The sequence below is a fragment of the Monopterus albus genome, unplaced genomic scaffold (genome assembly GCF_001952655.1).
Source record: "Monopterus albus unplaced genomic scaffold, M_albus_1.0 scaffold239.1, whole genome shotgun sequence".
NCBI lineage: Eukaryota > Metazoa > Chordata > Actinopteri > Synbranchiformes > Synbranchidae > Monopterus > Monopterus albus.
The window spans coordinates 455,747-471,633 of record NW_018128119.1 but is presented as its reverse complement, the minus strand read 5'-3'; the positions used below and the strand labels follow the sequence as shown (position 1 = coordinate 471,633).

Sequence of the window (15,887 nt, the reverse complement as noted above, 5' to 3'; positions counted from 1 at the left end):
ATAAAGAAACTTGATAAAACACAAATTTACAGCAAACAACCACAGTATGAACCAAACCAGTTAGACTTTGACACTAAATTGGAGCTGGAGGATCCGACATAGCTGATATTGTACTAAAGTGGTTAAAATTAAAAAATATATAATTTGTAAACACAAATGTTAAGGAGCAAGCCTGTAGCTCCTGGGGCCCCTGTGCAGTGGCCCCATGGTATAGAGGTTAGGTGTTAGATCTTTAGGTCTTCACTGCAACCTGTCCCTTGCAGCTGCAGCTTCTCACTGCTAGTTTTAGGCACCGGCTAACTGTGAGTCCTGCTACAGGGCAGTAACCTGACAGAAAACAAACGGTGATGCCACTGAGAAATGCTTGATTTTCTATTCTGTGTTGGTGTAAAGCTGTAGATCTCAAAGAGAGGCCTGCCAATAACAAAATGATGAAGAAGGAGGAATTATGGGTGTGGGCTATTGTTCAGGTGTAAATTTAGTGCAATGCATGTTTCCACCAGTACAAAAACATTTTTAGCAGAAATACTGCTTTCATTCCCTGATCCCTGATGGTTTCTAATAGCGCTGACATTGCTGTTTTTTTAAATCACTACAACCAATTAAACCCCACAAAACACTTCCTGCCGATGTTTCATAATAAAAGCTTTCACCCTTTGAGTCTAGCTTTTTGGCTTTTATTGTGAAACAACTGTGCTGAGTGCTTAAGATGGCAAACTGGGGGAAAAACCCAAAAGAAATTAGTGAATACAAACCATATTTCTGTAAAAATTGGAACAGAGCGGTGTTATGTAATGCACAAAAAGTGACTTTATCAAGACGACAGGCTAACATAGCAGGTAAGATGTTAGTCTGCACGGACAGCAAGTGAAAATGAGACATTGAGCTCAGACATCAGGTCTATTACATTATATTTGTTGTATTATTCAGTCCCTCTTAAACCACAGTCTCTAAAACCTGGAGATTAGCCCTTTGAGGAAGGTTTGCAGGCTATTATTGTGAAAAATTTCAGCTGGAAGTGATGCATGTTATTGATGGAGGCATAATGGTGGTTTAAAATGCAACGTAACTAATAAATGAAAGCAGTATTTCTGTTAGAAAGTTATAATTTTTTTTAAATGTCTAAAGCTGGAACAATGAAATACCACTTCCTGCAGATGTTTCACATTAAAAGCCTACCATGAAAGGCAGAGATTAACCATTTGAGCTGGCTTTTAGACTTTTATTTTGAAACATGGTGTTAGGTAAGATGATCATTTCACAATGACAGAGAAAGCCAACAGCTCCTCATGTTGTTGGTGCTGGAACTGGGTCATCTTGGGCATTTCTTACCTGATAAACCACCTCCAGAAGCCGACTGGAGACTCACTGGTCATTGTCTTAGTAAAGACTGCAAGCGAACACAGCAGCACCTGTTTGTCTGTGCTCGGGCTGAGAGCAGAGACTCGCTGTGAGCAGCTGTGCTCTGTGATAAGCCTGTGAAAAACTGCCAGCATGTTTTCTGTTGCTGTGCCTTGGACGCTGATGGCTATTTGAATGTTAAATGCAAAATGCTCCCCTTCTTTTAGTGATCATTATGGGCTCCGAGTGGGCCTGTGTCTCTGGACACTGATTTGATTGGAGCTGATTGGATTTGCTGCCATGGCTGGAGCCCATCTCTCTGTGTGCGTCTCTGTGGTTAACGGTGCCTTTCTAAAGGCTTTATTAGAAGCAATTTGCTGCAGTGAGCGCTGACTGATATCTGGGCCATGACCCTGTCGCTCAGCTGAAGGGTAAAGAGGGAGTCCCAGCCACGCTGGAAGTGGCAGGCCCTGCACTCTGCCCATAGATTAGAGTCTCTGTGCATGGTGCTGAATACATTAAAGAGAGTGAGGACAGAGAGGAAGAGTGAAAGCAGAAGAATCGCTGGGCGTGAGCGACACCGGCTGTGTCTTCTGTTCTGACCCACTGTCAGCTGGACTCGTGGCAGCACCACTGAACCTTTACCACAGGCTGCGCTGGCTCTTGGTTATGTTTGAGTATTACGACTGGATCAGTAAACCTGTTCACCTATGAGGATGCTGTGCGTGCACATAGATGGATGTAGGTCACCAGCATTGTCCCCAGAGTTTGGCTTTCATTAATGAGATGTCATGGCAACCAACCGCAATGAAACATGTCAACGTACAAAACGTGAGGCGAAACAAATGACTCCAGTGTCTTTTCATAGACAAAACTGGTGTTAATCTGAAACGTAAGTGCAGTATGAGGCTGGGTTTGATGGGACAGTGACTGTCACTGATGATCGCAGCAGCTGTGAAACAGCGTGTGAGTCATACAGACAGCAGAAAAACAGGAACAGTGAGAACATCAGACTCTCTGCCTCTTGTTAATGACCTGCAATGAGACATAGATTTCAGTTTTTGACTCCACTCATCACATCACTTTAAATAATCTAATAACACTGCAGCCCTATTTATATTTTAATGTGGTAGGGCTAAACGTTTTATTCCAGTGGGACCAGTGTATGTTGACCTTATCTCACACATGTTTAGCCAGTGTTTGGCTTTCTTATTTTCTGTTATAGCAACAGAAACATCCCCTCCATGGGATGAAGATGCAAGGACAGAGGATGATGACCGTGACACAGTCCTGTGTCTGCGTCAGCACGGTGTGTGTTTGTAGGAACACCATGAAGTGCCAAAACGTTGCTGAAAACTGGCCACAGCGATGAACTGGAATCCAGACTGCTTGACCAAGAATAGAGGAAACAGCAGCAGTGTTACGTGGGCAGGTGAAGACAGTCACACTGGAGGCCTGGTTCTTAATTCAAGCTTCATAATATTTATTGAACGAACAACTTCCATCCTGTTTCCATAGATACAGTGTGAGCCTCCTGAGGATGCTGCTTTGTACAGTACAGTGTGTGATGTACATTCATAATGAATAATGAACTGGCCTGCACACACACACACACACAGTGACAGCACCACACACTCTGCAGCTGATACAGTAATTTGTGGTTAATGGCACAGATGAGATGGATCCATCATCACAGGCATGTGCTCACATCATGAGTGGAGCTGGAGGTCAGGATGGGTGTTAGCTGTGGCGGCTATGTGGCTTCAGGCTTGGGGATGTGAGTCGGTGCTTTTATCTTCACAACCTGTACAGGTGTCTGACTGCGACTGGATGGACTGCAGGGACTTTGCCTCAGGTATTTTTGATCCTCTGACTTTGTACGTAGCCACTCAGGAGTCAGATGGGCTCCTCAGAATGTACCTCCCTTAACCTGCTCACGTTACAGTTGTGTGAACCTCCTCCCAAAGAGATTGTTTTACAGTTTAGTTGTTGCCCACACACTGTTAAACCGTCAGCTGTACGGAGCAGGAGGGTGATGACCCCTTCTTCTGCTCTCTGCGTCTGTGGACTGAACTAAAGTGGGGCTCCTGATGTGGCATGAAGCTTTGGATTAGTACAGGAGTATGTTAACACTCAGTCGGCCTCCTGAATCTGTGAGGTTCTGCAGTTGTTCATCAGCCTCTGTCCAGGATGGAACTCCTTGGAAATTGGGCGTCTTTGAAGACTGAATGCTTCCAGATTTTCATCACCAGCATTTTTAATGCAGTTGGAATTTGTGGCACGTCCCAAGACACTGTTTAAAGAACTGGAACACTGTGTGTCTGAAAAAAATTCAGAGTGTTCATGGTGATTTATGGGTCCTTTAAAAGAAGGACATCCTGATTGGAAACGCGTGTGTCGCACTCCAGCAGAGTCCTCAGCTGCTGATGATACGCACGGGACCTCTTTGTGCAGAAAACGACAGGCAGCTTCCCATGACTAAACTGCGGTTAGTGTGGTTTCCAGACTCCAGGGGGCAAGAGAGCTGCGAAGCACATGGACAGGCACTCAGCACTGAATTTGCTGCATTAGGTTTTCAAACCTGTTCACCTGTTTCTTATGTCCACGTCCATCGTCTCCAGATCAATATGCTCCTCCGTGCACAGTGTGTCCGTGTCTCCCTGATGAGCCTCAGCCCAGTGCTCCCTCTCTGTTCACTCTTAGGTTTGGTCTCCACCTCCTCCTGAGGGAAACCTCTGGCTCTGGAGCTGCCAAGTGCTCCATTGTATTCACCAGCTGGTCTCTGACTGTCTCTGTCTGCTGCTTGCTGACAGCGGCTGTTCAGAGCAGCTTCTCTGGAAACAGCTGCCTTCTGCTGTGGCTGAAAACACTGAGACTGAACCAGACAGTAATTGTGCTGCTAAATCAAAACCAGGCATCAAAAGACGCCAAATAATCTTTAATTACCAAGCACCTTTCAAAACCAATTTGTAAATGCTTCATAGAGGGTAACTCCACATAAACCAGTAAAGTAAGATGAAGGGAACTAAAATTAGAACGAGAACCAGACACTTCAGGTAAAAAAACAAATCTGAACATCACACATTTATTTTTAGGTTTCATTTTCAAAGGATAGTATTTATATCTATTGCAAATAAATGTTGTTAAATTGACTTGGAAATCATAGATTATAGCCGCAGAACCTGCCTGAGAGTCCTCCTGTTGCTGAGTTTCCTTCAGTATCACGGTGATCCAGTGACAGTTGACTGTACATCGATGGCGATGCTGCTCACAGGAGTTGCTCAGGGTATTTCTACAGGCTTCTCCTGGTAGGAATTTGGCAGGATATAAACAAATATGGGCTAAAAATGTGTCGTCCAAAGCTGAATGAGTGAGTCCATGGAACCGAGCCCTGGGTCTCTGCAGTAGACTGTGCACTGATGCTCAGGATATAGCTGTCAAAATGTAACTTCTTAAATATGTGCAGAGTGATATGACAAATAAAAGCTTGAGATTTCCAGATAGCTCCTTCGTTTCCTGGAAGCACTGACATGACTAACAAGAACTGATGGTGTTATTTATCATCAGTTTGACTGCCTTTCATTAAGCCTCTCCTATCTATCTATCTTTACACATGTGGAAATAAGAGCAGCACAACAACACGGATGATCAAACACTTCCAGCTCTCCCAGTGTGTTTGTGCCCAACTGAGCAGTTCTCTGTATGCAAATATGGAAAAGTGTGTCTGTGTGAATGATTCAGTGATGTCAAGTGAGCTTGTGAATAATACACAGGACATGCATTCAGCTGTGAATATTTCATGGTGGTGAAAGTGAGTAGAAATGCATCGTCCAGTAAGAAAAAAGAGATGGCAGGTCGGTGAAGAAATACCACGGCCCACGTTACTGCTGAGGACACCAAAGTCCTGCCGGTTAACATCAGTTACACACCGAGACCACATGGAAGGGTGTTCAACAGGGGGTAGAGTGGTCATTCCCTAACTAGAAGGGTGGCAGTTCAATTCCCATTGTCCCCAGTTCACATGTCAAAGTGTCCTTGGGCAAGACACTTAACCCCAAGTTGCCCACGATGGCCAGAGTAGCGCCCTGCAGGGACAGTGTGATGTACCACCGTATTTATGGATAACTATTGCTGGATTATGTTACTGGCATGAAAATGTTCAAGTTAATTGTCTTGGACATTTAAGTTATTGTGGATGCACTGAGCTGCAGTAGCACGTGAACGTCTGAAGCTGTTTTTGTGTCAGAACAGTCAGCAGGTGTGGACCAACATGCTTCGCACACTGATACAGGGCCCTGCTGCTAACACTGCAGCACTTTGACTAAATCTTTCTTAAAATAAGCTCTTGAATCTTCTGCAGTGCAGCCATCTCAGCTCGTCACAATCCCTCCGTCTCTGCGGGGCCTAACCCTGCCTGCAGGATGTGTGTGCTGCTGTTCTCCTGTCTTTGTGAGGACTTTGTGAGATCTTGACATTGGGTTTTTGCTCTTTCAGAGGGCTGTTTGAGGGTCCAACACTGTGTCAGTGGGAATGTATGTGTCTGGACTCTGGCATGTCAGACCATCCAGCTGCCTCTCCATCAGCTGCCTCCTCACTGTTGACACTGTGGTCAGAGGCTTGCAGCAGACGTGGACGGACGGCAGCTCCAGTCCAGCCAGCACACGGGGTTTACTGGGAGTCTCCCTGCGCTACGTGATGTGGTGTGTAGCAGTTCATGGACAGCCACTGATATGATGGTGTCTCAGTCAAAGTGGGATGAGCTGTGGACCTCAGCTGGTTTCCTGATGGTGACGACTGCAGAGCAGAGAGAGAGTGCGATGTGTCCAGCATGTCACACACTCTGAACTACAGTATTACACTGTGAATCCTGCATCACAGACTTTGTGGTCATTTCATCTCATTTTGCCTATTTTATTATAAGTCTTCATGATTTGTTGTGTAACTTCTATATTGTATGTAATAGCTGTGAGTCTGTAGACCCATTCTTAATCACTGAACATGAGAACTTAAGAGGGATGCATAGTAAAACTTCATACTAACATTATCACAATCCTTCCAAGAGCTGTGGAGATAGTTCACTTAATACCGCAAATGTGAACCTCCTGGTGGTGTGAGGAGACATTGGAGGATCCCAGCGTCACTAAGACTTATCCTTTGGAAACCACAGCTGTCTGTACAGAACTCAGAAGCGGTCCATGTGGTAGCTGTTAAAATATTTTGGTTGGGACCAGAGTGGTGAACCAACAGAGGGCTGAAGACGTTGTTAGTGAGGATGTGTGGGTACGTTTGGATTAAAATAAATGGCATTATTCCCACCCAGTGCTGACAACACAGTGAAATCTCAGTAGGAATGACGGCAGCACTGCATCCTTGCATAGCCGCTGCTGGTTAGTGATGTGGATGCAGCTGAATTCTGGCCTGTCAGACAGAAATGAGGGGTTTGATCAGAGCCAATGATCAGTCTGCTCCTCTGATGGTTCCATGGGGTGCGCCACGGGGACTTGGGACTGATAATGATAATGAGCAGCCCACTAAATATATACATAAAGTGTATTAGCACGGTCTTGTGTCAAGCTGCTGCTGAAAAGTCAGTGTAGATGTGTCAGAGGTGCTTTGGGTTTGAGCATTCATCCTTGTTGGAAAGTCAGCCAGTTCTGTGACTTTGCTTCCTAACAGACTAAAGGTTTCTTGGTTTTCCAACAGCTCTTGCCTCCTGCCTCATTTCTATCTTTTCTATAACATTATCTCCTAACTCTCCCTTGTTTTCTCCCACAGGCGGACTGTGATTGTGGCTGTGACTGGATGAGCCTGTCTCTTCCCCATCCATAGATCCATCAGCCAGAGGAAGGATCTGATGAGAGGACTGCAGCGAGAGGAGAAGAGAAACCACCTGCAATGGCCAGCGGTACATAACCAGATTATAATTACACTCTCAGACTTACTGCATTGGCCTGAACATACAAGGAGGACCCCGAGTATAAGACAGGCCTACGTCTCCAACATCTGGTTTTAAGAAACAGACATTGGAGGTGCAGAGACACTTTTACACTCATCCCGTTGGGAACATTGTCCTAATCCAAGGAGAAAGTAAAACATGAAATATGGTCTTACATAAAGGTTTTACTGGGGGAGACGCTATGACCTCGTTTTCACTCCTCATGGGGTCTTTATTCAGACGCATTACAGCAGCCTTCAGAAATGTCTGCAGGTCAGACCAGACTAGACCAGACTTTGAGTCATGGATGACCCTGACAGACTCTTACAGACTGAAGACAGTTGCAACGCTAACCCCTGTCTGCAGCATCCCCTGGTGTGTGTAAGCCAGCACCTACACTGTTTACATATGTGGCTTAAAATTTTACAGCACTGAGCCATGTTCAATTTAAAAATACATCATATGTCTGTGGAAAATATTCTTGCCTAGTTTTAACTGTGGCGTAGCAAGAATATGTCTGTATATGTATAGATCCATGAAGGAACCCTTCCTCCAACCCCCTTTCAGGCACAGAATGGTTCTTTGCTCTAAGCCCTGTACATATGAAACAAGTCTGTAATTAGCCACTCACGAGCTACAATCAAATGACACGTTTATCATCCCCTCTCATTTGCTTTATAGCCAACTTTTAAAGACCATGGCTTTATAAACTCTGAACATTTTTTTTTGCTACTATCACTATGACAAAATGATTAATAAAGATGATTAATCAATCATTCAGATGTTGTGCAGGTGAATAACCAAGTACTGTTGCCTGTAACAGTACCAGTGTCATCTTCACTGTCCAACACTGACCATGGTTCTGTGATTACACCAGATGTTATTAAATCGGAGGATGAAAACTCATAATAGGCCTAAACCACCTGCTACAGGAGGGGTTAAGTACCCATAATAACACGACCCATAATGCACCACTGTGTAGACCACCATGATACACTGGTTCTCTGTCCATCCAATGGGAATATAGACACTGTGACCATGACATTGTCTCTTCCTGGAATATTAGACAAGGTCGGCGGTTCGATTCCCATTGTCTCAGTTCACATGTCGAAGTGTCCTTATGCAAGACACTGAACCCTGAGTTGCCAACGATGGCCAGAGCAGCGCCCTGCAGGGACAGTGTAGCATACCACTGGATTAATGGACAACTATTGCTGACATTGTCTCTTTCTGGAATTTAAGACAAACCCCACTTTTAAACTCCTAAACCTTTAAACTTAAACCTTTTAAAAGTTTCCAGAACACAGTATTTTGTCCATATTCCAGCTGATACAATGCACTGAGCCCTCATTCCTGAAAAACCAGGACTGCACATTGTCATCAGTCTGATGTCTGTGTGCTTTCTCCTCCCCGGAGTAGCAGCCGATGGAGTCGGCAGTCTGGGTGCAGAGCAGAACCATCTGAGTGTCCCTGTCACTGACCACGGAGCCTGGGCCACAGCCATGAACAACCTGGGTATTGTGCCCGTGGGCATCGGCGGGCAGCAGCTCGTCTCAGGTATCTTCTCTTCTGAACCTTGTAGAACTGATTTTGATTTTGATGGATCAGCTGTGATTTGTTATACCACTGCTGGATTTTATGTTCATTGGTATGTTTAGTTGTTTTGTTTAAGTGTCTCCTCTCAGAGAGGAGCCTGACATGGAGCCAGAGCGTTTCTGTAAACCTGCGGTCAGGGAGGAGCTGCACTGTCACACGTCATCTGTCTCTGGTTCTTATGCTGACTTTAGTGTTGTAGTAAATGGCAACAGCAGTAGTGGGACAGTGTTATACTTGTGCCCTTGTACTGTGGTATTTGCTGTATTGGTACTTTTGCTGAGTACTACAGTGTGAGACGCAGCACAGCTGGAAACAAACCACAGCGTCTGTACATAATAGATGCTCGGCTGAGTTCTTGTTCCTGGATCTGGCCGGTGGAGTCGAATGTCCACAGAGACACGTGTGCGGTCGTGTACAGGACATTGTGACTGTACTGCAAACACACCGCCCTCACTTGTTACTGCAACACAAAGAACACTAAGCTTTGTGAGTTTAATTCTCTGTTTCCCCTGGTTTAATTTCACCTTGGAATCTCTTTAGTAAACTGTTCTGTCAGACATGGGGATTTGCCTGTGTGCCTTTCTACTGTATAACAGCCTGGCAGGGTGTTGCTGTAGGAATGCTGCATTGTGGGGGTTTATGAAATGAGCACACTGGAAGTTAGTTTTTGTGTTAAGCCCAAAATAAATGAATGCATGTATTAATCTGAAGCTGCGATGAGGAAAGAGCAACAGTCCGTCTAATTCCTCTGCAGTGGAAAGATTAAAACGGTGACCTGATACTACTGCAGCGATGATGTGATGCAGATCAGAGTCCACCTCTGGAAACAGCTGTGGATCTCCACCCTCCTTAAACTACATGTGGGAACATTTAGATGTAGATGAGGAAAAGTGGACAGCAATCAGGCAAAAACGAAAGCCTGAGTGAATCTGAGATATGTTAAAGGGTCAGTTCACCCGGATCACAAAAGCACATGTTTCCACTTAGTGAGACAGTTTTACCCCCAGGAGGTTGTTAAATCAGTGAAGTGGATTGTACTGCTTGGAGGTGATACTGGGGGACTGTGGGAGGGCGGTCAGGAATCTCTGGACTGAATGGGCGATTATTTGAAATTTGTATTTTAAATGTGCTGGTGGTATTTCTTTATGACCATTTTATGGAAATTGCTATATCTTGTGTGTCTGGCTGTCTGGGTGCGACTGACCAGATCTCACCTTCAGCCATATCTTTCCCACTGAGGCGGAAGCTGTCTGGTTCTGGTTCTAGTTCTGGTTGTGATGAATAACAGTCACAGCATAATTGCAGTTAAATGCATAAATGCTCCTTTTCTCTGTCTCCCGTCTTTGGCTCTGCTTTCTGTTTTTCTCCTCCCTGTGTGTTTTATTTCTTCTCTGCATTTTTCCTTGGTTTCGGTCCCTGGCAGACACGGCGGCGCTCGAGCCAGAGAAATGAATCTGGCTCGAGTCACTTTGGCTCCGGGAGAAAAAGCTGCAGGCACCAGCCGCTCTGTGTGATTATGATGAATGTGTGGCACCAAGATGTGTAATTTACCTGTCAGGGTTATCGCAGACAACGCTTTAATGAGTTTTCCGAAGACCTGAGGAGTCTCTGAATGCACCCCGGCTACACGTGCTCAGGTTTATGGAAGATCCCCTCCAAGTGGGTTTTCTGCCTTTTATCTCTCATAAAGAGTGTGAGGAGCTTTTTTTTTTCTTTTAGTCAAAACCGTGTGCAGAAGTGTGTTCCAGCTCTTTAGCCTACAGCACACTGTGCACTCTAATGCTGCTGGAAAATGGATGTGTTAGGGAGTTTGGGGTTGTGCTGACCAAAGAAAACCTGCTTAAAACCCAGCTATCTTGTTCAGGAAGATATCACAGGAAGTACAAAGTGATCCTGTGTCTGCAGCTAACATCAGCTGAGTGAGTGTGTTTGGTGTGAGGAGAGGGAGGGCGTAGCGGTGCTTTCTGTATTTAATGGTGTGTTAACTGAAAACACAGCAGCTCTGTACATCTCTGCCTAAATCACTGGAGTTTCTGATAGATACTGTTTATCTGCATCTGCGACACATTTGAAAAACAACAGTGACAGCCTTCACCGGTGGCGTAGGGCAGCCAGTCGAGGCGAACCCCGGGGCGCTCGCTGCAGCTTGTTAAGAAGAAGAAGCTTTATTTTATTGTCACTGTAACATTGTGACACGTACAACGAAATTTTGTTTGGAGCCAAGGGCCCCAGGCCACTGTGTGCATACACAGGCAACTTGGTAAAAACTGAAGGAGGCTCAGACAAGTGAATGACCCACTCAGATCTTCTCTCATGTGGACTGTGGCTGCTAGACAGTCAGGACTGAGTTCAGGATTTGGACCGGCGGCTGGCATTAGACTAGGCTCAGACCTCTACAGGCCTCACAGTGGACTGTTTTTATGGGACCTATTTTTCTGCTCTTTTCTACTGTAAATGTTGGGAGCTCACCTCCAGGGGAAGCTATGGCTGGGTACTCGGGGCAAATGAGACAATATTCCCTCCTCACACAGCAGGGCCAGAGTGAGGACACACTGCCAGGACAACATCATGTCCTCAGGGTGACTGAGGATCAACACTGTTTCTCACAGTAAATGTTAAAGTCTGCTTTTATTGCACCTCCATCCACATTGAACGTTCACACACATCAGTCAGACATGATGGGAGGTGCAGGTGCTCTTTTTATCAGTCGTTGCTTCTTCTTGTCTTTATCCCACACAAGCTGGACTTCTTGTGTGTGGACTATTTAGAGCAGCACCAGGAAAAGCTTTAACACTAAATCACTGGTGCATTCGAGCAGCCCTCCATACCGAGCAGCAGCACAAACATTTCTGTGAGGGACGTGTGTCCTGTCCTTGTGCGACAGCTTCCCTCGACTGGAATTTGAATCACTTTATTCTCCCTGCTGTTGTGGCTGTGTGGGCAGCAGTGGGGGGATTTTCTGCTGATGCTTTGTTCCTCCTTCTCCCTTGTTGTTTCAGCGTTGAAGATAGAAACATGTGATGCTGCACCACCCTCCTCTGTTTTCCCCGACAGCTGAGACATTGCTCCTGTTGCCCTCTGTCCTCCTGCTGTTTGTCTTCTTCCTCACATTCTGGAGAACAGACATTTCCTACCTTTCCCACTAGTACAGTTTTTAATTTTTGCTTCCTACTGATTCAGGCCCTGTTCTTCCCCTCTCCTGTTGTCTTTTCCTTTCCTTGATTTGTTGTTGGAAATGCTTAGTATTACAAAGATGGAACATATAAAACTCGTGTACAATAGAAATGTGTCAAAGTACAAGCAGAATAAGATTACAGAAAATAAAATCAGAAAGCCTGTAGGCATCTGTATAGTGCCACTGCAATAAATTAAGTGCCAAAAGCCAGCCTGAATAGGTGTGTTTTTAATTTAGACTTGAAGGCCACTAACTCATTTATAGACTGAAGCTCAGGTGGTAGGGTATTCCAGAGCTTGGGGGCATATACAGCAAAAGAACCATCACCTCACTTTTTGTACCTTGCCCGCGGGACAACCAGAGACAAGTGCTTAGAGGAATGCAGCGCCCTGACCAGGGTATGAATAGTTAAAAGATCGGTCAAATAAGCTGGAGCAAGGCCATTAATGGCCTTGAACATGAACAATAAAACCTTAAAATCAATTTTAAACTGTACTGGAAGCCACTGGAGAGACTGAAGGACAGGGGTGATATGAGCATGCTTTGGAGTATTTGACAGTAGGCAAGCAGCCGCGTTCTGTACTAGTTGGACCCTACGGAGGAGAGACTGGTTAATTCCAGTATAGAGGGTGTTGCAGTAGTCAAGTCACAAGATAATGAAAGTATGAATGGCTTTTTCTAGGTCAACTCGAGATAAAAAGGAGCTTTACCTTTGCTGAGAGCCTCAGTTGAAAGAAGCTTATTTTGACCACAGAGCTAATCTGCTTGTCAAATTTGAGGCTGCTGTCAAATAACACTCCTAGGTTGGTCACAGTTTGAGTGAATAAAGGGGCTGAAGCTCCTAGGCCGGGTACGATATGAGTAGGGGCAGGACTAAAAGCGATCTATTCAGTCCTCCCCTCATTCAAATGAAAGAAGTTCTGTGAGAACCACTGTTTAATATCACACAGGCACCTATTCAAAGGTGCTAGTGCATTGGCATCACTCTGCATCAATGGTAAGTAAATCTGCACATTATCAGCATAAAAATGAAAGCGGCTGTTATGCCTGGAGATAATTGAACCTAACGGTAGCATATATAGCAAGAAAAGTATAGGTGCCAGGATTGAGCCTGGGGGTAGAGGGCCTATTGTAGAGGTATTGAGTCATTGATCACAACTGAGAAGGTCCTATTTGTCAGAAAATAAATAAACCATTTGAGCACAGCATCGTGCAAGCCCAATGTTCAAGGAAATGAGAACTGCATGATCCATGGTGTCGAAGGCTGCTGTGAGATCTAGAAGCACTAGAACAGTGGGACTCTTCGCATCAAGGGCAGTGAGAATATCATTGTGCACCTTCAGTAGCATGGATTCAGTGCTCTGCTGGGACCTAAAGGCTGATTGAAATTTATCAACAACAGCATAGAGTTGAAGATGTGACTGTAAACTGTGTGAGGACAATTTTCTCCATGATCTTGGTTAAAAAAGGCGGATGTGAGATTGGACGAAAATAAGAAGGGAGCATGGGGTTGATGTTAGGCTTCTTGGGAAGTGGTCTGACTACAGCATGCTTAAGGACAGTGGGGACAATACCCAGCCTAAGGCAGCTCTTAATAAATGTGACCAGGCAAGACCCAATAGTGTCAATGGCCTCCTTCATTATCCTAGCAGGGACAATATCCAGAGGGCAGTAAGTGGATTTTAGTTGTGCTAACAGTTGTGTCATTGTGTCCTGCAGACTCTCTGTGCATCCAGAGATTTAACACCGGGCTGGGCCTCATTGCACCCATAAACCCCATGATGGCGGGCATCAGCCTGGTGCCTCCTCCTCCCATACCCCCCGACATGCCGGTCATCAAGGAGATTATCCACTGCAAGAGCTGCACTCTGTTCCCTCAGAACCCCAGTAAGATCCCACCATAGTCATTCTCTGCACTACACTCACATACTGTGCTGTTGAAGGAGAGATTTCTCACAACTTCCCCACTTCCAAGATGCATGGAAGAAGAAGGAAAGTCTAAAGAGGTCAGAACTCCAGCAGCACTTGTAGTATAAAGAATAGCGTTGTTGGCAGACCAATGCATTGTGGCTATAGGCCTTCATCAGGGTCATCATACAACACAAGATTAAAAGACCACTGGTCATAAAGCAACACACACTGTGCTTACTGCAACAGCCACCAGAGGTTCCAGAGGTCTCACACATTACTGTCAATCATAATAATAATGTTCTGCAGACTTGCCCCCTCCATCGACACGGGAGCGTCCCCCCGGCTGTAAGACGGTGTTTGTTGGAGGTTTGCCTGAGAGCGCCACAGAGGAAATCATCAGGGAGGTGTTCAACCAGTGCGGGGAGATCAATGCCATCCGCAAGAGCAAGAAGAACTTCTGCCACATCCGCTTCAGTGAGGAGTTCATGGTGGACAAGGCTATTTACCTGTCAGGTGAGGATTCATCACACCTCGCTCTGAGCCTGTCACAGGAGACTCTTTGACACTGACAGTGATGTTTTTTCTCCTCCAAGGTTATCGGATGCGCATCGGGTCCAGCACAGATAAAAAGGACTCAGGGAGGATCCATGTGGACTTTGCCCAAGCCCGAGACGACCTCTATGAATGGGAGTGCAAACAACGTTTGCTGGCCAGAGAGGAAAGACACCGGCGCAAGATCCACGAAGACCGCCTACGCCCGCCGTCTCCACCCCCCATCGTGCACTACTCTGAACACGAGGCGGCGCTGTTAGCAGAAAGGCTGAAAGGTGAGCACACAGTTTGCATTTAAAGGGTAATTCTTCCCATGTATGGCAAGAAACTGTAAAAGGTACAAGTTTATTTACTGGTAAATTCACTCTGACCCATGTGCTGATGGAATGTGATAAAGGCAAATGGACGAATGTGCTTCAGCAGGTCACTTTTATCAGACATATCCATCTAAAATCATGTCTGGCTTGTCAAAGCTGATTTTGAGATCATTGTTAGCAACACTCCAAATCTGACTTGTCAACACGCCTGTCGTCGTGAGCGTGTAATCTGCTGTTCAGCGCTGCCCATCACCTCCACATGAATTATCAGAAACCTGCACATCTCCGGTGGCGCTGCTGGGAGAGGACCAATATAGTCGCCAACCGTGGGAAGCAGGGCTGCGGACTGAACAGTTCCTGTGTGCATGTGTCTCTACACGTCACTGTTCTGCAGTTCCACTTACTGCAGTGTTTTGCTTACAGAGCTTCAGCCCAACAAGTGGGTTTTGTAACTACAGAGTTGGATGAAAGCAGCATCACATCTATAGACCATATACATGGGAGTTCTTTTAGCTATTTCAGAATTCAAAGGGCAGTCCATGTTCTTGCACAGACGCTGTTGAGGGTAGAGGCTGACCCACTTACCAATGATCCCAGTGATGCTTCACACTACAGAGGTTTTCCTGTGCCAACAATAATGTGACATAACATTTCTATCTTTTGAGCATCATGACTACATTTTACCATAATAATATACCCTCCACAGTAAGGAGGGAAGAGAGGAAAGGTGGGAGTGAACTGGCAGAGGTGTGGGTGAAGCCACTGATGAGGGATGTTGTTTTGGTGTTGTGGAGGAAGGTGAAGGTCACTCCACCTCCTCCTCCTCCTCTGGTCTGCTGCTGATTCTTATTTCCAGAACTGGAAATGCTGCTGTTGTGCTGTCTTCAGGCTCATAGTTTTTACTGCATTTATGAAAATACCTTTGCTTTTAATGCTGTTTAATCTCATTCATATCCAGCACATTACTCATTACTGTGCAAACCCTCCTGTTTCCTCAGAGCGATCAGGGAAACTAAACAGCACAGACCTTGTCCTCATTTTAACTGACACTACAGTTGTC

At 45.5% G+C, this 15,887-nt stretch overlaps 1 protein-coding gene across 5 annotated transcripts in view; it reads left to right on the top strand.

Moving 5' to 3' along the window:
* enox1 (ecto-NOX disulfide-thiol exchanger 1) overlaps positions 1-15,887 on the top strand; it is a 69,823-nt gene that overhangs the window by 38,927 nt on the left and 15,009 nt on the right. For all 5 annotated transcript variants that reach the window (XM_020620509.1, XM_020620511.1, XM_020620508.1 and 2 more), the window contains 5 exons: positions 7,117-7,246; positions 8,696-8,833; positions 13,767-13,934; positions 14,265-14,471; positions 14,552-14,785. In XM_020620509.1, coding sequence (XP_020476165.1) covers positions 7,237-7,246; positions 8,696-8,833; positions 13,767-13,934; positions 14,265-14,471; positions 14,552-14,785 — 757 coding nt within the window. In that variant the 5' untranslated portion in view covers positions 7,117-7,236. The remainder of the gene's footprint in view (positions 1-7,116; positions 7,247-8,695; positions 8,834-13,766; positions 13,935-14,264; positions 14,472-14,551; positions 14,786-15,887) is intronic.